This window comes from Onychostruthus taczanowskii, unplaced genomic scaffold (assembly GCF_017590055.1).
Source record: "Onychostruthus taczanowskii isolate IOZ18803 unplaced genomic scaffold, ASM1759005v1 scaffold64, whole genome shotgun sequence".
NCBI lineage: Eukaryota > Metazoa > Chordata > Aves > Passeriformes > Passeridae > Onychostruthus > Onychostruthus taczanowskii.
In genome coordinates, this window is record NW_024504122.1 from 2,070,093 (window position 1) to 2,095,344 (window position 25,252).

The 25,252-nt window shown below is 43.8% G+C and overlaps 2 protein-coding genes across 11 annotated transcripts in view; one reads left to right on the forward strand and one right to left on the reverse strand.

Moving 5' to 3' along the window:
- Window positions 1–3,277, forward strand: part of SFI1 (SFI1 centrin binding protein) — a 28,330-nt gene extending 25,053 nt beyond the window's left edge. For 2 of the 3 annotated variants that reach the window (XR_005953841.1, XM_041420574.1), the window contains one exon: window positions 3,154–3,277. The gene's annotated coding sequence lies outside the window, so the exon portion shown is untranslated. Of the gene's footprint in view, window positions 1–3,114 lie in introns of all 3 variants that reach the window. The other variant, XM_041420575.1, reaches the window with a different exon arrangement.
- Window positions 108–25,203, reverse strand: PISD (phosphatidylserine decarboxylase). 8 transcript variants are annotated; one of them, XM_041420595.1, is made up of 10 exons: window positions 13,963–16,576; window positions 13,737–13,807; window positions 9,475–9,696; window positions 9,281–9,397; window positions 7,452–7,617; window positions 5,261–5,497; window positions 4,998–5,136; window positions 4,051–4,197; window positions 3,181–3,341; window positions 108–2,873 (listed from the first exon to the last, which is right to left on the reverse strand). In XM_041420595.1, the coding sequence occupies exons 3-10, from the start codon at window positions 9,522–9,524 to the stop codon at window positions 2,649–2,651; spliced, it is 1,242 nt and encodes a 413-aa protein (XP_041276529.1). In that variant the 5' UTR covers window positions 9,525–9,696; window positions 13,737–13,807; window positions 13,963–16,576; the 3' UTR covers window positions 108–2,648. The 8 variants fall into 8 exon arrangements, with proteins under 8 accessions (XP_041276529.1, XP_041276525.1, XP_041276531.1 ...); XM_041420591.1 differs by having other exon boundaries at window positions 9,281–9,696; XM_041420597.1 differs by lacking the exon at window positions 9,281–9,397 and having other exon boundaries at window positions 13,963–16,568.
- Between the last annotated feature and the right edge of the window lie 49 nt (window positions 25,204–25,252).

Here is a 25,252-nt window from a genome sequence, read left to right on the forward strand (position 1 = left end):
TTTGCTTTTTTATTGTTACTCTAGCTGATCAAAACCAAACTGGAGCTACATCTACCTCATGCTGCACTTGCAATACCTAGTTTACGTTACCTGTCATGCCACAAAGATAAGCAACACAGATAAGACTCTTTATTTCAAAATGTTTGCAATTAAATGAGTTCATGTCAGTAAGTCATACACTTTGACGTACAAAAATACCGTGCTACTGATACAGTTGAATTAAATGGATTCTCCATGCAGGAGAAATTCACAGCATTATCAGTACCCTTGAGGAACTTTTTCACTCCTGGGGTGCATTGCTGGCCCCTGCATCACAAGCAGTGTTGGTTTATTAGCTCGCTCTGCACAGTATTAAAACCATCATAACAACAGCCACTTGCATGCTGAATCCTCTCTTTCTTCTGAGATTTCTAATAAAGCAAACATCAAGCAACCCATCCTCCATCACTAGGCTAATATTTACCTTCAGATACTATAGATGATGCTGCTAAGTAGGAAGAAATTAAAGCTTAAACTTCCTTTGGCTCTGTCTGGATGTCACAGACCTCAGTGGAAAAGAAGGAAAATATTCAGTTGTCTTTTTCTCTCATCTACTGGAACAAATTTGCTTTCTCTTGTTAACATGACATTGACATTTAATCAGAAAGCTGACTCTAACTTTATCCTCTTGGTGCTGATATTTGCCTTACTCTTTTCTCTCTCTCAAAGATTTAAAAAGACTTGTATCTGATACTATACTGCTGCAGGAGTAAACTTGCTAATACCAAGAATTATACAAGATAGGTGGCTGAGAGCCACTTCAAGCTTTCAAACTCCTCCCTGTGTGAGGAAACACTGACTCCTGGAGCCAAATGAATTTTCTCCTGCTTGTCACCCAAACAGCCACCCTCATCTGACTCACGCCTGGGCTGCATCACTTAGAGGCAGTCTGTCATCCCTTCCTTCCCGATGACAAGCTAAGCATACAGGACTTGGCAAACTGGACATTTGTACAACAAAATTATATTCTATCTTCTGCAGTGCATACAAAGAAGGGTTTCTTTAGGAGATCAGAGCTCGTCAAAGCCTCTCATCTCCTTGAAGTAGCAGAAAAGAGCTCAAGCAAGGAAGTAGTAGGAGAAATCTTTCAGAAAGCACAAAGGCAGGTTTCATAAGCGTGTCCACTCCAACAAGCTCTGGATAGCAAAATCAGTTCTAAATGTTTGAGTGCTGGGACTTGAAACAGTTTATTCTCAAAAAACAATTTATACATTGCTTTAAAACTCAATTCCTCTTCACTCTGGCAGTGGTTTTTGTCAGTGCCACATGCAGTAGATCCAAGGTGTCAGATTTTAACTCTTCTTGATGTGAAGTCACAAAGAGGCTTTAAAATTTTACAGCACAGATTTCAGCCCCCAGCACATTCCTAGCATTAAGTAGGAGGGTACAAGTCAGAGCCAGTGTGGTTTTTTGTTTTGTATTTTGAATAAGATGAAGTTGTTGCCCAGTTAAGGGAGGGCCAGATTGGTACCTGGGAAGTAACATGGGGTTTCTTTAAAGAGCCATAAATATTTTAAACACAGTCAGTGCATAGGCATAGGGCATTTCACTCTCTACAATAAAAATTGGTCCTGAAGTAGCTGAAGCTGTCCTTTAAGAGAGGAACTAATTCTTCAATAATTTAGTGACAAAGTAACAAGATACATAGCAGAAAGAAAAAGCATACTTTAGTTGCCATCACATCACCCAGCAAAACTATGCCCTGTGTCTTCTAACTCTTTAATCCAAGAGATGAAGTTAACTGTCTTTCATAAAGACAAAAACTTTAAGGCCTGGAATAGCAAAATAAAACAAACAAAACAATGGATTAAGAAGAGGACACAGAGCTGTGTCTGTCTTAAAAGAAAGAAAGAAAATCTCAATATGACAAGTTCTGTTGTCTGGAATGTAGACACTTTTTCAGGTTTAAAATACAGTGCAAAGCCCATTTTTAAAGGGACAATGTCAGACAAAAGAACTAAAGTTGTCTAACACTACAAAACTCAGGATGAGGGTCACTCATTGTACTGACTGACTGTTACACATTTTGCTTTGTTTGGGCCATGAAGCCACACCAGCAAATTTTACTGTTTGGCCATCTGTGAATTCAGAGACTGCTTTTATCTAGCAACTTGGGTGGAGTTTCTTAGAATAAAATAAATATGAGAATATATTCTTTACTCAAGGTCTGAAAAACAGATACTGTAGAGAGGAGGTACAAGGTCTGACTCACCTGTCAGTGTCCCTTTAAATACAGGTAATCTCTACCTCCACCCTTTCCCACTGCACCTGCCTAGGAAGGCTTAAAAGGGACTTAGAGGCTCTAAGAACATAATTATCCTGTGGCACATTCAGGGGAGAACATGAAAGACTACAGGCACAGGGTGGGCCTGAAACCACCATGGGCAACATCTTTAAAGGCAGCTGTACCCGATACATCCATGATCATTCAATTCAGTTTCTACATTCAGCAGCAGGTAAATGTAGACCAAACACTATCAAGTTTAATGCAGCAGTGACATCTTCCTCCTCACCCAGGTCCTGCTGAGTGATACAAACTTGATAAGTGAAACACTCAATGGTGTGAAAAGAGTCCCTTTTTATACAAAATCTTCTTGCTGAGACAGTTCCTATAGAGAGCCCAGTGCTTCTCCAAAGCGGATTTTCTGTCCAGCTTTGAGGTTGAATCTGAAGTCCTTGGGTGCCTCAAAGATTAGTACGATCGTAGAGCCTAAGTTAAATTCCCCTAAATGTTCCCCTTTCCTCATGGGGATTCCCTCCTTGTTGTTGTTGGATATGAAGCTGAAGTCATTGTAGGAACCTTTAGAGTAACTTGGACTGTTCGTGTGCAAGTCCTGTACAGAGAAGGAAGAAGAGAAGGATTTACTGGAGGATTTCAGTGCTCTGTATTCATTCATCACTACAGCCATGGACTGTACACACTTGTGCATTTTCCATGCATGAACTCACAGTTCAAAGGTGCAATAGGAATATTTTAAAAATTGTCTATATTGGAGACAGCACTGTTCAAATCAGTCTTAGAATATCAGTACTGTGAAACACCCTAATTTCAGGGTAATAAATTTCTTTTTTTAGATTTTGTTATGCTGCACCAACCTCAATCATTAACACCAGAAAGGTGCCTGCTATGATCCTGCTCACCTGGTCGAAGTAGATGCGGATGGAGCCCACGTTTGTTGCTCCTACAGCTGTTAATGAGAAGAAGCCATGTTTCCAGTCACCTGTAAGAACAACCCGTTCATTGTGGCAGAACAGTTCCTTGATCCAGCGAGCAACTCCAGGATTGACAGACATCAGAGAGCCTGAAGAAGTGAGAAAATATTCAGGTTAGCTTGTCTGGTTTGTAGCAATATTGTAATGCCACTCAGATGGTGTTTTCAGTGTAACTGGAGCTGATCCAGTAAACAACTCTGTCAGTTACTTGTAGGAAGAGAGGCAAGTGCCAGGCAGAGCAAATGAAAGAGAAGTCTGTGCTGAAAACAAAGGGGTCACAGAAGGATGCGTGTGGTGGGCCAGTCTCTCTCTCATGGTGTTTGAAACCAAATCCAAATACTTAGGGTTTTGCTAGATACCAAGAAGTAAAATATTTTTATCTGCAAGAACATCCAATCCCAGCTCCAGTAGTGTAACTGTTCAGTTGCATTTTCTTTGCCAAGTACAAACAGAGATCATACTTTAGGCTACTGTTTGGTGTGATCTGCAGAACTATCTATATTTCAAACTGAATAAACATTGTTTGGAAACGAATCAGGTCAACATGAATCCAGGGGTACTTCAAAGAACTCAAACAGTTTGAATACAGTATTGCTGTTTTTACCATTTTTATGTGATTTGCTCTGGTAAACTATACAGCTGCAAAACTCATTACTGTTTGAGACTAATCACTTTTCTACCATTGTATATCATGTTACTGTACAACTTCTGCACTGCTGTGTCTCATTCTGCAGAGGCCCATAGCAGTGCTTCCCTCCATAGCTGCTCTGCAGCTGTTTCCTAGGAACAGAAACCAACCTGGGAAATGCCGTCGGTGTGACACTGTCCAGTCCGTGGGCGAGTGGAAGCAGTGATAATCCCCTGGTGCAAGGTAAATTACACAGTGGTAGAGCTCATTCCCCTCCTTTGTGACCAGTTGTTGCTGAAAAGAGTTACCAGGTGGGGCTGCAGAAAAAGCAGGGAAAGGAAGGGGTTAAAGATACTCCTTCTCAAGTCACCTACCATAGCCAGGCAGTCTATGTTGGAGCCAGTGCAATAGTAGAGGATTAAATGCACCCCACGTGGATTGTGAGGCTACAAACATAGGTTTCATGCAGAAATCCAGTATTCCAAATGTTCCTTTCCCTTTACAAGAAAATTAGTGAGGCTGCAAACATAGGTTTCATGCAGAAATCCAATATTTCCAAATGTTCCTTTCCCTTTACAAGAAAATTAGATCCTGGATTGTTTCAATCACAGTGAAAAATTTTCTTTTGGAGTTTGCCCTTCCCTAAGCAAAATAGCAGAAACCGAAATCCAGTACAACAATCCAGAATTTTTATTAAAGCTACCCTTTAAGAACAGAATTTGTGGAGAGTCCTCTAAGTCATTAGAGGGATAGTGCTTGAGCATGGATCTTGTTAAGGAGTAGCTTATCCAGTTTTTGCCAGCCAGTGCTTGGGCTCATTTCAGTGTGACAGCAGGACTGCTGCAGCCATGGTATAGCAACGGATCTTGGAGTAAAGTGTAGGAACCAAGCAACTCAGTTCAGATAATCAGAATGAGCCAGGCATGACTGTATAAAGCCATTGGTGAGAAAGAGAAGAACTAGAGCAGCAACACGGTTACCCGCAAATAAAACAAAGCAAAAATCAGACTTGCTTTTGTTCCTGACAGTGCAAGAAAGTGTTACTTTTTTCATCTCTATTAGTCTTATGATTTCTGAGAACACTGAAAGGGCACAGCAGAACTGACACAGAACTCACCCTGGTTAAAATGCATTTCCTCTGTGGAGATGCGAGGTCCCAAGAAAGATTCCAGAGAATAAGTAACCCCCTTTACTTGCTCCACTTCACAATTTTTTACCTGTCCAAAATTAAGGATCTTTCCATCAGAGGGACTAATCTACAGCAAAAAGAAAAAATGGGAACAGTTAGCAGTTCATTATTTCCTCACGAAGCAGTGCCATTGCTCTGGGGGCTGAGGGAACTGGCAGTGCTGGGTAAAGGCCTCCCTTCCTTTCACTCACCACACTGTGCACACAGCACACCGGCCGCGCCTGCGGTTTCAGCTTCCTGCGGAAGAACTCGCTGAGGTTCCTGTAGTGATGCAGATCCTCCACAGCTGCCTCCTTCATGTTCACCCCGAAGGTCCAGATGTACAGGCTGTACACCGGCTTGCGCAGCCACGTGGGCAGCTCCACCTGGTTCAGGCGACCCCAAGCCCGGGAGAGCAGCCGCGTTGGCACCGACTTGTACAGGGCAACCTGAAGGGAGAATCGCAGCGGGTCAGTGTTCTCCCCACTGAAGGCCTCCTTACTCCTCCCCGTAACACAGGAAGGATCAAACTGTTTCTGCAAACCCCTCCCTTGAATTCATGGGTTACAAGCAGCATTTAGGCAGCAAAAAATGTGCACTGCACTTCATTCCCTCCATGATGAGAGACGGGATGAAACTTAATATAATTTTAAAGTGAAGCCAGAATTTCCAGTCCCTTGCAGGCTGAAGCTCCACATTGAAGTTATTGGAAACTGCCCAATGTGGGGCTTACAGAAAAAAGAGACATTGCACATATTATAGTAGAATGCTAATCAAAAAGGTTTAACATTACCAATGTATAAATTTTTGTGAATATTGACTGGAAAATGACTTCTCAGTGTTGGATGGCATGTTCCTCAGATGCAGCTGCTACTGAAGGTGTTTCCCACACCCAGTACTGTGCTGTATGCTCTAATGACACAAGTACCATCAAAGAAATGTACCCACTGGATGCAGCTACACAGGCGTAAACTTATACCGGCCTTACTCCTTCTCTCATGACAATGGGAGTTGCTAATTACAAGAATATTAAGTGCCTTTACTTCTCTAGAAATACACCTTTGGACTTGCACTAAAACCCAAGTTTTAGCAAGGAAATCAAATGAAACAAAGTTGGCAAGAGTTATCTGCTGTTGATGGAAGTGGAGAGATGACAACATCTTTCTGTTGATAATTCCAGCAGACAACTCTTCTGGGGTTTGTGGTACTTGCTGTCAGCCAGGAAGCTCACATGGCTATGATGTAACTGGGGGAAGCTGGGGAATATGGACCAAGGGAACTGAGCACTCTGAAATCAGCTTTGCAAAGGAAGTGATGATCTGCTGACTGGTGTTTTTGAACAGCTTGCAGATAAACCTTGGGATTTTTCTTAGTGAGAGTCATTTGTTCTCAATCATATCCTTCATTATTAAGTCTTGCAAAACACAGCCATAAACACAAACAGAAGTATGCACTGGCTCCATCATACCAAATACAGCAAATTAAGATTTTACTTACAAATAACCATCCTGTGTACATACAGGGATATTTCAGAAAGGAAGTACCAACCTAATCTTACTTCAGATAAAACCTTCTAAATGAACAGCGCTTTAGATTATCTAAGCTGAAGGATTGAAGAAAAAAAATATTTCCATTTTATTTGACATGCCCTATACTGGATTAATTTCTAAAAATTAACTTTGCTGTTTTCCACCAACACCAAAAATGTACATACAACTATACAATCACACCGATTGTCAAAAGCAGCATTTCCTAGCAGCCCCTTCTCTTCAATGGAGGCTGGTTTTCAAGCTGATGGGATCAAACAGAACAGATGTTCAATGAAATAGGCTTAAGAATGGCAATTTTGTTCCTGTTTGCAATCAAAATACTTACTTGGTTGTTGGATTCTGAAATTGCATTATTTGTGGGGAGAATTACTACATGCAAGGCATCCCATATGCCGCTCTCAGCGGTGTCAGAGCAGAGATTTGTTTATCATTTGGACATACTGGACTACGAATGCTCAATGAACTTGAGGAACAAACTCTCTTGGTGTGAAAATAACAAAAAACAAGAGACCATTTCAACAGGACCAGGAAAAGGAACTTGCCAGAAGGTTTGGTCTTCCTTGTCCTAACCCTGATAGTGTGAGGTGACTGAATTCCTTCAGAAGTTTCTGTTGACTTTCCCTGACTGTTAGAGGACAAAGTAATTCTCTGCTCCTGAAAAAGTCACTTGTCTGTGAGGCAGTTAATCAACACAACCACAGCAAAAACTAAAGAGACGCCCGAATTGCACCTCTACTTTCACACCAGTGATCACCAGGCTGTCCTGCATGCAGCAGCTCTCCCCCCAGCTGCTGCCAGCTCCTCCAGGACACAGCTCCCAGACATGGCACACGAGAGACCTGCTCACACTTACCCTGCTCATAGGCCTCCATCCCACTCTGGTCAAGGGTTTAAGAGCACCGAAAGGCAGAAGGTAATAGAGAATAGTCAGAGGCCAAGAACGGAGTTTCAGAGCAGGCCTAGACATACAGCTCAGCTGGCCCAACCTTCGCCTCAGGGCCAGCTGGGGGAATTGCAACCTGAAAGATTACATACACAACATCAGAGGGTCAGGCATCTCAGCTTCCCACAGCTGGGGTGAGTTATTCCTGCTAACGTTTCTTAATCTTTGATACTACAAGTCTTTACTTCTTGATTTCGATCAGTTCTCCCCCTTCCCAAAATAGAAGAACTGTTTATCTAAAAAATAACAGTCTTCTATCCAAATAATGGTGTTCCCCCTCACAGGTCACATTTTAGGAATGACACCCTCAAACATTAAAGGTAAGACCAGTTTCCAGGTCTTAAAGCCTTCAGTGAATATCCTGGTTCCAAATAGGGAACATGTGGACAAAGCCAATATTGCTACTAGGCACAATTCAGTGAGTAATCCTGGTTCCAAATAGGGAACGTGTGGACAAAGCCAATATTGCTACTAGGCACAACAATCTAGTCTCCATAGCCCCATAACCAACTACCCTGCCTCAAACCAGCTGTATCTCTGATTTTTTTTGTTACATGGATGTCCTGACTGAGAGAAACCTCATTTTGCACAAATGACCATGAGGAGAAGTTGACCTTCTCTCACAGGGAAAAGCTACTCAGCTTCTTAGCAGAGGACAGGGCCGCAGTTCAGACCCTTGCAGGAGGTCTGGATGCAAAACCCTTCAGCTCCTCATTTATTCTTTGGCTTCTGCTCATGAAAAAACCACTGATATTTCCAAGGTCACATTATCAAATGGAAATCTGTCTACCTGAGGGCAAACTATTCAAATGACTGACTGAACTCCTGGCTAGGAGACAGTTCTGCCACCAGGACACAGCGACATGCACACACAAACTGAAGTGGCACAGTCTGCCTGCTCCCAACAGCTCGCTCTCTCAGGGGATCCTGTGACATGTAAGAGGAAGTACAAAATACTGTGTATGTCTTTCCAAGATGGAAAGAAGCTGAGAATTTTAAAGGAAATTTTCTTGCCAACTTGTTATTTTCAAAACTTGGATCAGAATTGAAATATCAGGCAGACAGGTATAACTGTCACTACTTTGGGATGCAAGATGGTGCTTTTGGCTCAGAGATCTTTTTTTTTCTGCAGTGAACACAACTTCTTTCCTCTGAAGAACTAGTAAACAGAGAATGATCTGTGCATCTTAATGCAACGGCGAAAAAGAACCCTGAGCAGAAGTGCTGTCTTAGCAGAGTTAATGCAGGCTTCTCAGCAGGAGGTAAGATTGACTGACATGGGAATAGGAAGGGACACTTCCCATTCTCCCTCCCATCCCTACTCCCCAGCAGCCTGCAAGGGCTGGCGGGCCGGGAGCCGGGTTGGGCCCTGTTCTCCCCCTCCTGCTGCTCTCCCCCCCTTCACTGCAGTCGCTCCTGGACCAATCCCTGCAGAGCTGCATCGCGTTGGAGCCCTCGGGCTTCTCACTGCCTTGGCCTGGTTTCAGAGCGGCCCCTCAACTAATTTTTCCATTCTCCTAGTGATAGAGAGTAGAAGGGAAAGGAATGAAAGCTTCCCCATTCCCCTTGTCATGGAACAGCATGCCCTTCTCTGCCAATACAATGTATAAGGAGCTTTATAGTAATTAGGCCAAACAAAAGCTTCGCAGACGGCTCCCGCTCCTTCTGCCCAGAAACCCTCCCAGCCTCCCTCCCGCTTCAGTCACCATTCCTGCAAAGCAGAAAATACTGAACTGTACCTGAAACGAGTTCTCCTACTTGGTGTCCCACCAGCAGAGCCAGCTGGGCCTGGACTCTCCAGCTGTGGGTGCTGGTCCCCGGCACAGCTGCTGCTGCCGCCGTTCCCTGAACGCAGCCTCCGGACATGAATTTTAACTTTGTGGAGGTTGTAGCAAGAGGGTGGAGGGTTAGATAAAGCTTTGTAGCATCTCACCATTTCCCTGTGTGGAGCTCTGGTCCCTGCAGGGTGTTTGACTGACACATCGTCAGGGTGACGGCTGTTGCAAGGCTCAGTCTTTTTTCCTCTACCTCTCTTTCCTTTGCTTGCTCCGGCACAGGAGAGAGGACACGGCGTCACAGTTCCTAAATCCCCCGCTGGTTTGTCTCTGGATTCCCTCTCTGTTTCCCACTTGAATCTCTGCTACGAGAGTTGCAGCTATTGCAAACAAACAGGCATTGTGTCATATTTCAACATCCCACTACAAAGCCGACTCTGCACACGATAAAAATGAGCTGTCCATATGAGCAGTCCTTGCTTCTTGCTAGTCCGGGTGGCCATTGAAGCCCAACTCCCCAAAAAACACCCTGCAGTCTGTCCCAGGCTGCTGGGCAGCAATGCTCTAGTGAGAGGAGCAGCCAGCTGGCCTTGCACAGCTCATCCCAGCGCCAGCCTGAATGCAAGACTGGGAGGAGGAGCGGGGCGGAGAAGAAGAGGAGGAGGAGGAGATAACTCCCAGCTTCAATTCTGCAGTGCAGCAGCAGCTGCTAAGAGTTCTGCACTGTTGGGCACCAAAAATCCTTTCCTGCTCTTAGTGTCCAGCTTGTAAAGAACAGAACAGAAAGGAATGTCTTTCTATTTTACAACTCTTGCCGGACACAAACATCCATCTGCGGAAATCTCCTTCCATCTCAAAACACTCAGTTAAGGGAACAAGTAATGGACATTCTTCTACAAATAACCAGACACGTACAAAAAAAGCCAGTTTGAGGGCCAGCTTGAGAATTGGGTAGAAAAGAAGTGTTACGTGTCTATTATGTGACTTTCAGTACTGTCACAGTTCTGTGTCCAGTAGAAGTAAAATACAAAACAGTAGGAAAGGAAGCTGCTTTGATTTTTAACGACAAAAGGCTGCACTGTTTCTATCTAAGAGAAATTTCCCTCTTTACTCCTACAGAACACACCTCAAACATTGGTGACTAGGTTTGGATTGTTGAGCCCTGCTTCAAGAAGTGGAAGTCAGAGAGCTACATATCACCTCAAGATTAAACCAAATATTCAGGACAATTTCAGGGCTAACTTTCTAGTGGTTACATTTCACTTCTGCTTTCTGCTAAATCTGGGCTGAAAACAAAAAAAAACCCTCCTTGTTTCCAAAGCCTTCTAAGCACCATGAAAACTCTGTGGCTAACAGAGTAGATCAAAAAGAGCACTGTTGCTCTGATTGAGGGAAAGGCTTGTATTGTAATAGGGATAAGGCAGAGGAGTGGGAGGACCAGCAGGAAAAACGAGAATTAACTAGCTAATGGCATCCTAGTCAGGCCTCAAAAGGAAAATATTCAAGCAGTAATTGTGTATTTTGATTGGCCTTCAACTCCAAATATTACAGATAGTCTCTAGAAACACCTCTGGAGATCCTGCAGTAGAGTATTCTTCTCGGGTAGAAAACCTCTGCATGGTATTCTGTGTGTCAGGAAGTTCCAAGACGTGTGTGCATGTTGTTCAAGCTAAATTTGAACAACTGCAAATTAAAAAAGAAACCCAGCTAACTGAAAGAAGGGAAATTTAAGTTCAATGAAAGCACTCAAAACATACTCCTTCCTCCCTGAGCCTTGTGCCAACTCTTTTTGTTTTCCTATTTAAAATATCATTTAGTCTTTCTCTGGCTGGCACAAGAAACTCCTACACAACAAAAATGATGCCATCTGTATAGTAAAATGCTAAAAGCAGTTAGCCAAAATCCTATCAAAATTCAAAGAAAAGCAACAAGGAGCACAGGGGACTGCTTCTCGATTCATGGGGAACATTAGAAATTAGTAAATACTTAATTTTAAACAGCAACAAGCTAAATCGACAATGTTTCAAAAGAAACTTCATCTGACAAAGACAAAATTATTTTTCACACTGAACACATGTTCACAGAACTGTGGGGAGAGAATTCGTTTGGAGCTGGGCAGGAGCAGCAGAGCACCCAGCCCAGCAGCTCCTGCAGCCAGCGTGGAACCTTGCCCCCCATCCCATCTCCTCCTGTGCAACCTTCACCCTTGCAGAGAGAGAGAGCAAACACATCTTATCACTTCTACTTCAGTGCTCTTCCCTTCAGGATAAGGGAGGTAACCCACAAGCTCTTGCAGTAAAATTCAGTTTTATCCCTCAAAACACTTTTAAGGAATTATTATATTCCCAGCTGCCTAACCATGATTCTGTGGAAGCATGTAGCCAGATAAACAGCTGACTTGCTCCCTACAAAACCCAGACACTGAAATGTTCACCAGCCTGATGAAGTGGGTAGTACCACCTTTCAGTCCAAAACAAAAAATGTGGGGCAAGAGAGATTCCTCTCCAGGAAGGGAAAAACATGGGTGTTACCAGTTTTTTTCCTCCACTTCTTAAAAAAACTGTGCGCAGCCAAGTAAGAAGTTTCTCTTAAGTTCTGTTCTACTCCCCTCATGACCAGGATGCCAATACCTGAGTCCTGCTGAGGTGCTGACATGCCTGCTCTGGCTGCCCCAGAAACATGCAATTCCTACAGTGTAAGAAGGCTGAAATGAAAAATCCACCCTGAATTTACCTGTGTTCCATGGAGAAAGAAACAAGAACTGCTCCTCAGACAGCTCATGACAGAGGAACTCATATAATGGCATTTCAACAGCTAGACCTCTTGGGATGTAGGCAGTGCCCACAGCCTGTGTCAGCTTAGACATCATCAGCTTAGACAAAAGTCTTTAAAATGTCTGGTTTGTAGGGGTTGCACACCATTCCCAAACTCCCTCGCCTGTCTGAACTCACCCAGAATCCACACTGGGCAGATGAAACAGCAGTTACCAGCAGGTATGAATTCACAGAGAATTATTATCTCATAGAGAACTGCTAATCTGCCAACTATGCAACAGCTTCTACTCTGTCAGCTCAAATAAGCATCAAATCCAGTGACCTCTTTTGTCAAATAGTTAACCACTCAAATCCTCATCTCAAGTTTTAAAAAATGACACAGCAAGGCAGTTGCAAGAAAGACTAATATTCAATCGAACTGCAAACCTGTAGCCTCGGTTTTAAACCGTAAGCATGAATCACTAGGCTTGGAATGTGCTGGTCAGTGCTCAAAGCCCTCTGGTCAAACTTTCTACATTTGGTCACAGAACTACTGTTTAAAAAATGCACTGAATGCATCCCAGTGCTGTACTCAAGTGCCAGCAAAAACTGCGGTCTTGCGCTCAGGGGCGAGGTGCTCGGTGACGGTCGTTAAAGGTCCCGTTCCTTTCCCAGCAGTAACTGTTTAATATCACAAACGTTTCCCTGCTCCCACCCAACCTTCTCCGCAGGCGTCCCGGCAGGACAAACACTGGATACTCCACACCCAGGCAGGAGCTCCCGGACTCCGAGAGCACAACAGAACCGCCCGATGCGGCCGGGAAACCTGAGCGCAGGCTGAGCGTCTGCCAAGGCCACGGGATTGCTGGGCAGCGCCCTCGGGCCGGCGCTCCCGGGAGTTTTCCAACGGGACCGCTCTCCGCGATCGACCAGCGCTGGCTAAAGAAGCCTACCGTGCTCGGCTGCATCTACCCTGCACTGTACTGTCTGAAATTCTTTACTTCTCAATACATTTTTACTTTCTATACATTTTCTCTTTGTGTTTTAGGAAAAAACCTTTTTATTGCTTTCCCCTAACTTCACAATGCTGTTTCAGTTACTTTGTATAAATAGAGCAAGGAGAAAAAAAGAAATTTTTTAGGATAGCCTAACTGGACGACTGGGTTCTGAATTTTTTTACACAGTCTCAAAGATCTTCCGTGAAGCAAGGAGATAAAGCTTTATTTATTTTACAAAGTGACATGAAATTTGATGGCACGCTTTTAATACTTTGTAGTAGTAATTTCCAACTAATGGTTTAGAACAACACTCCCCCAGTACCACCCCCTACTATCGCCCCATTATTTTAGTTCAAGATATCACTAAAGCAAGCTCTCAGCTCTATAAAGGATCCCTAAAGGAAGCATGAGCAGCGTTACATCCTCCCCACACAGCAGCGGCCGGCGGAAGCTGTGCAAAAGCTCCGGCGGCTCCTCGGCCCCCTGCCCGCCCCGCGGGACTCTGGACTCCGATAAGGCTGGTCCAGCAGACTCGTTTTGTTTAAATCTACTCAAAGATTACTCATGAGTCGACTTTGGAACATCACCTGAAACTTCCAGCAAGCCAGAGTGAATCACCCCTTGGCCACCAACCCTCGCACATCTGCTCTGCGGTCCGGTAGCCCTTACCTGATGCCCAGGGAAGTCTCCTTCGTCCCGGCTTTCCGCCTTCAATCGCCAAAATACGACACCGACCCTTCCTTTCAAAGCAGTTTTCAGACACGTGAACAAAGTTCAGCGGACTGCGAACCCCCCCCCCACCGCACCGCAGCCATCCCGCCCCCGGGGCCCCTTCTCCGGGCAGGGAGCGGAGGCGGCCACAGCCGCATCCCCGTCCCGGCCGGTCCGCTCCTACCTCCCGCCGCAGGCACCGCTCCCGGCCGGCCGCGCTCCCGCTCGCTGCGCCGGGCGGTGCCGGCCCGTCCCAGCCTTAAGGAAGCGGCGCGGGCCTAGCTCTGCCCCGCCTCGCCTCCAGCCACTGGCGCTGCTCGGCGGCTCCTTCCCGCAGGGCCCCGGCCCCTTCGGAGGAGGGGCCAGGGCAGCACAAACGCAAAGGAAGAAAGAGCGGAGGGCTCCTGAACTCGGCGGGATAAGGGGCTGCCCCGGGAGGGTCGGGCACTCCTGGGGATCAGCGCTCAGCTTCCCAAAGATCCGCTGGCCCGGACAACGGGGAAAGAGAATTGTCGGGGAGCAAGGCAGCGGTGCGGATTCTGTGCATTGCACAGCTTCCCTGAGACAGCTTCCCACCGCGTGTCCGGGAACACAACCCACACAGCACTGGCAGCCAAAGCAGGAAAGTGTGCTCCAGTCTCACAAACTGCTTCCGAAACGCTCAGATAAACTGCTCCATAAGCCCAGCAAGACGCTCAGGAAGATGCACAGGAAGTCGCACGACGCAGAACAGACTCATCTAGTAAAAAGGCCTTCCCACTGTTTAGATTTAAAAAAAACCCCACAAACCCAAACTGGTTTTATTTGGTTCCATTGTCCAGGACAACCGAGAAAAACATTTACACCACTGCAGCCTTTACACAATCTGATGCTGTTGAAATACCACTGGTTTTAACATTTTCTGACCATCTTTCTTGTGTACTTGAACCACTTTACAAGGATTTTGTGTTTTTTTTTTCTAATTGCATAGATGCTCCAATAAAACTCCAAGCATCAGAATCTGGGAGCAAGAATGAGGAATAAGAGACCAATGAGATTATATTTCTTCTGAAGTCAAATTAAAAAAAATAAAAATCAGATATTCTTCCATTATTAGCTCTTTCCTGAACTTGAAACACACCTCTTACCATAACACTAAATGTCTCCCTTGGGCCAAGAAAAGCACCTTCTGTATTGTACTGCCATATGAGCTCCAGTATCCTGTGTTACATAAATACAAGCACTTCCTGCCATCACTAGGAAAGGCTGTTGTTCTTACCTCTGAGAATCCAGATCCTAAACCTATCCTCAAACACTTCCCATGTGAATTAAGTTGTTTTCAAAAACTGGCCTGTGACAATTAGCTGCAGTCTGAACACTGCAGCTCACTTCCAGAGATGTTTACTGTGCTTTCCTGGCACATGTCACTCCAATGTGCTTTTTCCTTACACAGAACAGAGCAAACTACATGACCAAAGGACAGCTACAAGTTCCACTCTCAAAACTCTGGTTCATCTGGTCACTCTGTTCCTCCAAACTCCCCCTCTGGCCAAGCTTTCCCACAGTAATTATTTGATCCTGTATCAACAGTGCCCTGGTGCCCAGGTAAGAAGAAGCAAAATGCCTCTAGTTAGCATATGAATGGCATGCCATGCATGCAGATCCCGGCCAGGAAATGTTCTGTGACAGCAAAGATTTGGAACAATAAGCTTCCATCCATCTGATAAACATCCACCTGTCTCCCTCCAAGCCCTCTGCTTTACCTCATCTAATTAAATGAAAGCTGATCCCCACTGGTATTCACAGTAGGAGACACTAAGGCGTTAATCAGCTCAAGCTATTAGCGACAGAATGTCTCTAAGAAAATTACACAAAGAAAAGGTCTGTGCCAAAGAAACAGTAGTTCTGTCTTTCCCTGTGGAGAAACTTAAGGGACACTTGACTTGACCAGATTAATTTCTCCCCCCATCCTTTTGTGAAGCTCAAGCAAAACAAAACCATACAGAAGAGTACCGACTCTGTAATTCAGTCAAAAATGATGCACACCTCAATGAGGATCCCAGCGTGTACCTCTGCTACAGGGAGAGCTTCCCTGCCAGCTCAGCAGGGTTAATACCATTTAGTATCTGTCTTCTCAGAAGCAGGGCAATGTGCCTCACACACAGAGCTGGCAGGTGGAAGATGGTCCACACTGCCACAGGAACACGAGGCTGGTGCCGTGGAATCAGCACTTCAGAGCAGCGGGCTCGGCAGTGAGGGCACAGGCACCAGTTCCTTGTTCTGTATTACTCTTTCAAAGCCCACTCAGCCACTTGGTCTCTCTTTGCCTATGCAAAGGCTTATTCTGCCCTAAAAACAGGACAACACCCCCCCTTCCACACCCCTTAGCATGAGCCCAGTGATGCAAAAAACCAAAACAATGGAAAATGATAGGTCAGCAAAAATCCCACTTCACTCTACAATAAAAAGGAACAATGCAGCCCTTATTTTTCTTGAATCCTTCATTGTCTGGAATATTTCTTGCAATGTCTGACAATAGTTTCTCTTTTTCCTCAAAACTATTGAGCTTCCTTTCCCTCCCACAGAAGCATTCAACAGAACTCAAACACATCAGGAAGGACTGGGATGTCTCGTTAGTCTCCTACTAGGGTCTGCTGCATCTGGGGCCCTGCTTATCAGTTTGAAATTCTTTGTGTGTTTCCCCACTGTAAAAACCAAATCCTTTAAAGCTGTTTTATCAAAAGCAACACTCTTAGCTTCACCAAATAATAACAAAACAGCATATCAGTATAATGAAAGAAGGCAAATGCAATAAGAAAATTACCCAATTTCAGTCCAAAAAGTATGAACAATAACAAAATAATATTTTTTTTCAAACATCAAAATTGAATTGACATTGCCTTGTTAAATAAATACTCTGTGGACACTTACCAGTTCTTTTTTTAATCGGAACCCATTTGAAACAAACTTCAGCAAGAAAAGAATATACAGAAGACAGATTTACAGACAGATTCCTCATTCAAAAAAGTATGAACAATAACAAAATTATATTTTTTTTTCAAGCATCAAAATTGAATTGACATTGCCTTGTTAAATAAATACTCTGTGGACACTTACCAGTTCTTTTTTTAATCAGAACCCATTTGAAACAAACTTCAGCAAGAAAAGAATATACAGAAGACAGATTTACAGACAGATTCCTCAGGAGCTATCACAGGCTAAGCTGTTAGCATCTGGACTGTCTGGATATCTGGTTTTGGTCACTACTGAGATTTAGGGATTCCAGCCTAGTCTCCCACAGGCATGTGGCCAAATCACTCACACACTGGCAGTGTGCTCAGGAATGCAAAGAAACTGGAGTGCCAGAGGTCACACTGAAGCATCTCCTACACAACCTTACAATCCTAGAATCTTTAACTCCTTGCCTTCAGAAGTGGCACTGAAGTAGGCACTCAGCTGGCTGTTTGGAAGAACACCACATGTATTTTAAACTGTCCAACACAGAGCTGAACAATATACTTAATATTTCAAAGGCAATACAGTAGTTACAGGAAGTCATGAAGTGACTTCAATGCTGCAATGGGTGTTTGACCCATGACTATGATACACACCGCACAGAGCTGAACAATATACCTAATACTTCAAAGGCAATACAGTAGTTAAGGAAGTCATGAAGTGACTTCAATGCTGCAATGGGTGTTTGACCCATGACTATGATACACACCACCTGCAATTCCACAATAATTTCTCAGTTCCTTGGAATCCAAAAGGAAAAGGCAAAAATCCCTCAGGATCAAGAGGAACTATAGACCTAAGTGAAAAAAAAAACCTATGAAAAAAAGGTCTTGCCGTATATTCATTCAAGAAACAGATAAATTTTTATTAACCAGGCATTCATTCCATCTCAGCTTTCTTGTAGAGCACATATGGTGTCAGCTACACTAAAAGATGGAGGAGTTGCTGGCAGTTGCTAATGTATCATGACTTCAGCCAAATGAGTTACTGAAGTGACAGAAACTTTATTTCCATGAGTTGTCAAGAACATACTGTCAGTAGAGGCAAATTCAAGACTCCTGTGTTGAAATGGAAGCAAAGGAGCTTTGTATCCAACGTGGCAGAAGTAAAATTGCCCAAATTTTCTTACCTCCCATTCACTTGCAAGCTTCACAGGCACCTCTATGCCCCTCTTCTCCAGCTGTTCCAACTTGTAATCCTCATATTTTCTGTATCCTGCATATCCTCCACCTGTAGCTACCAGAACATGGAAGGGTCGCAGGCGGAAGACTTGTCCCACCGAAGCAGTGTGAAGCTTCTTCCTGTCTGTAACAGAAAAAATCCCAGACTTCAGGAAAGAGAACAGCTACACAGTAGGGAGAAAGCAATTCTGTGCAGTGAGGGGTATGAGCTTGGGTGATGAAAACGTGATTAGAAAATAAATCTGACACAGAAGGTATGTACAGATGCTCCTCAGTACTCCAGTTATTGCAGTTTACCAAGTTACTGTAACTCAACTGACCAACACTAATTGGTCATCCGTGGTTTTAACCTCATCCCTGTCCCTGCCACCCCACATGCTTCCAACATTCTTCACCCCAGAATATGTATGAACTGTGCTCCCTGAAAGCCCAGTGCAGAAACACATAGAATTAGTGTCTGACAGCACTATCACAGTTTCCAGCTTTGAGAACATTGGTACTATGTGCTCAATCATTTGCTGGGGAACAATCTGTACTACTGTGAAGCTTTGTGCTTCTCAGTCATTAAAGCTTTCACTACAGTTAGGGAATCCCCAGACTGTACAGCTAACTGAAGAGAGAAGGAAATGATGACTTGTTTCAGAGTATGTGGGGTAACAGGAAAACAGGCCCATTTCTGCTGTAATACAAGTCACCACGTGAAACAAAGAAATGTGTAGTATTAAACCAGTTTTTTACTGAGTAACTACCAAGCTCCTCCTGCCTAAGTCCAGCCTTGCAGTCACTGTGAGACACAAGGACACGGTGTGGTCACTAGGCAACAGACCACGGGGCAGGCACAGCCGTGGGAGTATTTCCCTTGCAAAATCTTCACAAAAAACAAATCTGTCCAGGGCTAAGTCAGTATTAGACTGTGCTGCTCGTGTCTGTCTGCCAGTCAGTCAGAAGTTCTCGGCAATGAGTAGGAGTCACTACCTGACAGAAAATGTTCAGAACCAATTCTTGATACTGATTGCTGTCATTTCCACAGCAGTCAGTAACTTGCATACACCAGAATCAAACCCAATGAACTTTAACCTGCTCCATCAAAGTCAGGCTTCTTAGGGCTTGACTCTGTAAGGATGCATTAGCAACCAAAAGAATTCAATCAACACCAACTCTATTTCTAAGCACACACAGAGACAAAGCACAATTGTTCTGAAGTCTGGAAAGCTTTAGTTCTAAGGAATTGAGTTGATTAGAAGCATTCAGCCATGATACTGCAAAAAGATGCCAAATAACAATAATTCTTGTCCACATTTTATTAAAATATTATTTCTTAATAATTTCTTTCCTACATTTGTGATTTAAAATATTGCTATATATCCTAAATGCATCAGCTTTGTTCCTCCTTAAAATAAAAAAAGAAAATTTCTTTTCTGGGGAGAAAACCAAACTCAAAAAACAAACAAGGCAGCAACTACAGTTATAGTTAAGATTCTAAAAATTATTCTTTCCTAAAGAACAATGCTCAGGGAAGGAGAGGGATCATTTAGAACAGCTGAATGTTTAAAAATACTTACTTGAATTTACAAAGACTCTACAACCTTTCAACTTTGCATCACTATTTCAACAGAAATGTCTGTACACAGACCAATGGTACTCTTTAGCCCCAAAGCCTTTAACTCCCTTCCACCACATCTTTGGTTCTAAGTTAGCAAAGCTGCTCAGCTATTTCAGCAATTTCACAAATTCCCAAACCAAAACCCCTCAGCAGGAACAGCTTTTTCTGGTTTGGATCCAGAGAGAGGCAGTTTCTGCTTCAAAAGCATTGATTGCACCCATGTGAACATTTCTCTTCCTGTAACAGTGACCAAACCCTGTGGTGTTCCACAAGCCACAGCAAACACAAGTTAAGTTGTTGATAAATGAAGAGTTGACTTTTCCCCATCTCCAGCATTAATGAAACAGCACTTCTGTAACTGGTCTCCAAAACATTATCATTGCAAAGGCATCCAACATGCCACTGTCGAGCTTTTTTGCCCTGACAAAACAAAATTCCACACCTTTCTCACACAAGTGGAATTCACACAAGCGTACAAATTCTAAGACAAGAACACTAGTTACTGATTCTGGCAAGAGACCCAGGTTTAGGCTGGCACTGCTGAGATTTCAGCTGAACATCATGTTCTCCAGTGATGCTACTGCTGCTCCCTGGAAAGCAGCATGAGAGTGTGTGGAGAGCTCACACCTTGGTACAAGAGCCACCAGAAACAAGGCCAGGGCAAGAGGAAAAAGATGCAGGACTGTCAATGTACTAATAACAGTTTTAGATCCTACCCTAAATCTGAAGCTCTCACAGATAAAGCCAACTTCTTCCAGAATTCTGTCAAACACTGAGTATATTCAGCAGAGAATAAAAATTAGTAACAATTTTCTTCTCTGGAACAGGTGAAAAAGACACATTCCCTCCGAAATGCTGGAAAATTCAGGATGAGAAAGGAAACTGAATAATGGCAGGAGTTTATGCAGATGCATAACTGCTGCTAGTTTATCCAGATGCATAAATGTTAGATGCAGTAACACAAATGCTGCTTCATTACTCTGACCAAATTCAGAATTTCTTCCAGGACATGACACAAACACTTAGAGGAGGCCATTATATGGGATAGAGATAAAATTAGAGAAGAGTTATCTTTCCTTTAAATCCAAATCAGACTCCAAACTATCAATGAATTGGAAAATGTCAGGCTAAAAAATTGACTTGTTCAAAACTCAAAGCTAATTTTGACTAAAATGACCTTTTCTTCCTTGTGATCAACAACTTTGCATTATGTCTCAACTTCCTTTTTTTTTTTTCCTGTAATGACTTTGATTTTAACTTTGCATTATTTCTCAACTTCCATTTTTTTTTTCCTGTAATAACTTTGATTTATAGACAACAAAGAGCTGCTGTTTCTATTCATCTGTATAAGCATGTTTTTCAATAATGAAATATCCATATATGATATGCCAGACAAAGCACTTGGACAGGCAAGTTAACCCAAATAAATGGTTTTGGAAAATGGGACCAATAGCTCAGCTGGCAAGGAAATCAAAATTGAAGACAACTATTTGTGATACTAATATCTGGCAATGCACATGCTACAAGTTTCCAAATATTCCTTAAAAACAAACAATAATATTTGATCTTTACAGCATTACCCAGCTACAGAAACATCAAGTGCAAGTACCATTTTAACCAAGTCCTAAACATTTCATGTAAACCTACTCTGATTTCCTGATCTATTAAAATTATAAGTACAGATTGCAATATAAAAGGATATTTATACCTTTTCTTTCTTATAGGGCTGTTAAACTACTGAAATCTGAATCTCTCAGACTTCTGAAGGTGAACACCTGGTAAGAGCAGCACTGCAAAGCAGGTAATACAGTTGAATATTATAAATATGCATAAGTTTGATGTTGCCCTTCCCAGTCAGTCGCTTCAGTAGGTGTGGAAAGTACACAAATTACTGCTCATCAAGTTCAATTAAGTGGGTTTTAAAATGTAAAAACACTGTCCTAACATGAATCTTTCTGGTAAATTATGCTATGTTTTTTTAAAAAAATGTTTGAACTCTACACTCCTAAGAAAACTAACTAAAGTGCAGGAATTAATTAAGAAAAATAAACCTATGACTAATGGGTTTTAATTTGCTATGCAGGAATCATCTGCACTAGAAAAGGTTTCAGATGCTTTGTAAAGTTTGAAAGCAACAAACAACAACAGCTCATAATGAGTCTTATGAAAAAGGTAAAAATACTTCTTTTATTATGTGGAAAACACAGTTTGCAAGCTTGTGTCTACGAAAATGCCATTAATTGGTCTTTGATGCTGGACTCCCACTCATTTCCAAAAATTTACCTTCCCCAATATGAGACCACAATTTGCCTGACTGTGAGTGACCCTGAATTTAAAACCACTTGTAGCTACAACCCATCACTTACCACTGAAAAATGTCCTTGAAGGAGGCTGCTTCCACAGGACTCCAGCTCTAACACACAGGTTCTTATGCACCAACAAGTTACAGCTGAACAGCAAGCTGCAAATACAACAAACAAGAAGTGGCTGCTTAAATACAAATGTTTAATAATGCAAATGTCAGCAGTTCAGTGCAGTGACCATCTAATATTTAGCAGCTGAGTAACAGAGGGAAAAGTCTACTCACATTATAATAAAATTTCCACTGAGCCTAGTCCCTTGTGGTCTACTCCTTTCCTTAAAAAAATTGAAAAATCCAACAATCCAACTGCTCCTGCAGGTATTTATTTAATGATGCATCTTTATATTTTCTTTTTCTTAAGAAATATTGACATGTTCCTCTTGGGCTGCTGTAACAGTGATACTTTTCTAATATTGTAGATCCTAATCTTGCCAATAGCCCTTTTGCAAACAACTATTTATGTTACCAGCATGTACTGTATCTTGGCCTGTTTGGAGCTCTGAAATGCAAATGGAGTGGTAAATTCTATAATTATTGTTTAGTACTTGGGATTATTCCATTTCCACCGAGCTGCTACAACTTTGTCAATTAAGAACCTCCTACAACAGCAACTGTCTAGAGAGACATTTAGGATTTGGTTCATGTAGCTTTTACTTTACCATGCTGGTGGGAAGGAGGAAGAGTGCATAGAGAAGTTTTGCATTCCATGAAGAAGTAATGGCATTTATTAGACCAAGTGGTGCAGCTGAAAAAGTAAAAAGGCTGCCAGGCGTAGCAGCTCTTCTTTAGAATTTACCTTACCACTCTGTTCACTGGTGAACTCCAAGTGAGAGTCATTCTGCCCCTCTGAAAATACATAAAATAGACTTGGGACTGGCCAATATAGAGAAAGGGTTCACCAAGGACTTTTTGTGTGTTTAATACATAACGTTTAATTTCATGTTCATAATGAATTTGACAAGAAGACATCCAGTTGTACAAGAACTGTTCCAAGCACATTTAAACAAGTATTTGACTGTAGCCTGGCAACACCCTGCTGTCAGACCGGATCACAGGGAAGAGAGGGGCAGTGTTCTCACCCCAACAGGCTCAGACCCTTAGGAAGAACCAGATCTTTGTGCAACCTGCTCATTCTCAGGAGGCAATGCCACAGCTGGGATGTCTTCATCTGCCCTCTGGCCTTTCATCTGCTCTTGATCAGATATGTGGAAGACACAATTACTTCAGTAGCTTACAAGCTATTGCATCATTTGGGGCCATTCAATCTCAGGAAGTAATTATTAAGAATTTAAAGACTTAATTTCAGGTGTCTACTGAGTTACATATACGCACCATCCCTTTATTTTAAAGAAGAATCTACAGATTTCTTGTCTAGAAGTCACATCATTATATCAGCACACTTGGTAACAACTGTGCTTTAACATTAGCCAAGGACCAAGAGCTAAAGTCTTCTCTTATCCCTATTGCAACAGTGTCACAGTATCTCACCGTGCCCTTCAGCTTCATGGTCTCTGCTAAAATCCCTGCATTAACCCAAACGTGACAGGACAGACCCTCCCCAAGCCCCAGGTTCCTGTAACCACGTGCTAAACATGCCCCACTGCTGCATCATCTCCCAGGATGTTATTTCCTTGGCAAGCCAGAAAAAGTGTTCCCACTGCTGCAGAACCTGTATGTTCTACAGAGCAACACGTCGTGATTTGTCATGAACAACCAGGTCACCTGATGCTCTTGGGTCACACCAGGCCTACACTAATTTGTGGACTTACGAGGCCTGTTTTACAACATATTAAAACACTTGGGATAAAAGGAGCACTTGCTCATCAGAAAGCTGGGAGCCTGTGGGCTACTTCTAAGAGATTCAAGAAATAAAGAACTAATCAAATTAGCATTAGACTTAAATTTAGCAGAAGAGTTTTCAAATCCTGAAAAGTAATGGAAAGCATTATTAAAACTTAACTGCAGCCTAAAGCATGAGTATTTGAGACATTTATTAGCCTTCCAACATAATATCTATACAAAAATGCAGTCAGAACAGAATGAGTTGTGTTGGCTTCACAGGAGCATCCAGGAGCTGTTCCCACTGCTGAGGCAGGGCAGGGCACCTGGGACTTGGTACTTCCTCAGACAGTGGAAGGACACAACACCTAACCCTAAGCTCTTACCAAAATTGCTTTTGCTGTCCAACACTAAAAAATCAATTTCCATCTTACTCTGAAATCTGCCTAAAAACAGGCAAAGACAACAAAACTAAACAGTCCCATCTTCCCTGCTCCTGACAGCCTGACCTTGGTGGGTACAAATGCATGTTGGAGTATTGACCCCCTGCCTCTCCCACCCGACTGGAGACTGATGGAGAAGGCACAGCCAAGGAATTCCATGTTAACTGCAGCCCTTCTGTGTCTTCAGCCATCTCTGGACGAGGGACAACACTCTGCTGAGTGTCCTCTGCTGAGGACAACACTGAGGGCAGAGGTAAGAGAACAGAACACTCTGTGCACAAGGTGTTTTCTCCAGGTTTTGAGAGAGAGGGTGGAATAAGGGGACTGTATGTTCTATCCAAGAGCAGGGAACTGTGGCCGAGAAACAGCATTCCTTAAGCTGTCTGGTTGCTATGAAAAGCACAACCCGTAAGAGGATATCTCCTGCAGAGGAGTATCAGTGCCCGGCCAGGTGCTTCTCCTCACAGCCATGGCCCCGCACTGCATAACCCGAGGGGCTGCAGCTGCTCCCCATCTACCGACTGCTGCTCAGCACCTACACACTGACAGCCAGACTGCAAAACCGAGTCACAACTACACAAGGCCACAAGCTTCTCATTCTTAAAATACTTAACGCCCTTATCGTCCTTTCCAGCTTGGAGAAGGACGGCAAGGCTCCTTACACATGCCAAGGGCAGGGCCAAGGCTGCAGAGACAACCGCACTCACCCCGGTAGGGAAACGTCAGCGAACGAGGGGGGCGAGAAGGGGGCGGCTGCGGCCCCCGGCCCGGCTCCTCCTCCCCCGCGGGGTGCCGGCTGTCAGACAGGGCTGCCGAGACCAGACAAGGACAGTGACAGTGACAGCCCCAGCCCCGCCGTGCCCGTACCTGCTCCGCGCCGCGAAGGGGGCGGCTGCGGCCCCCGGCCCGGCTCCTCCTCCCCCGCGGGGTGCCGGCTGTCAGACAGAGCTGCCGAGGCCAGACAAGGACAGTGACAGCGACAATGACAGCCCCAGCCCCGCCGTGCCCGTACCTGCTCCGCGCCGCGACCGCCGCCATCTTCCCACGCCGCCGCCGCGTCCTCTGCCGCGTCCCGCGCGGGAGGGCGGGAACAGCGCGGGGGGCGGGGCCAG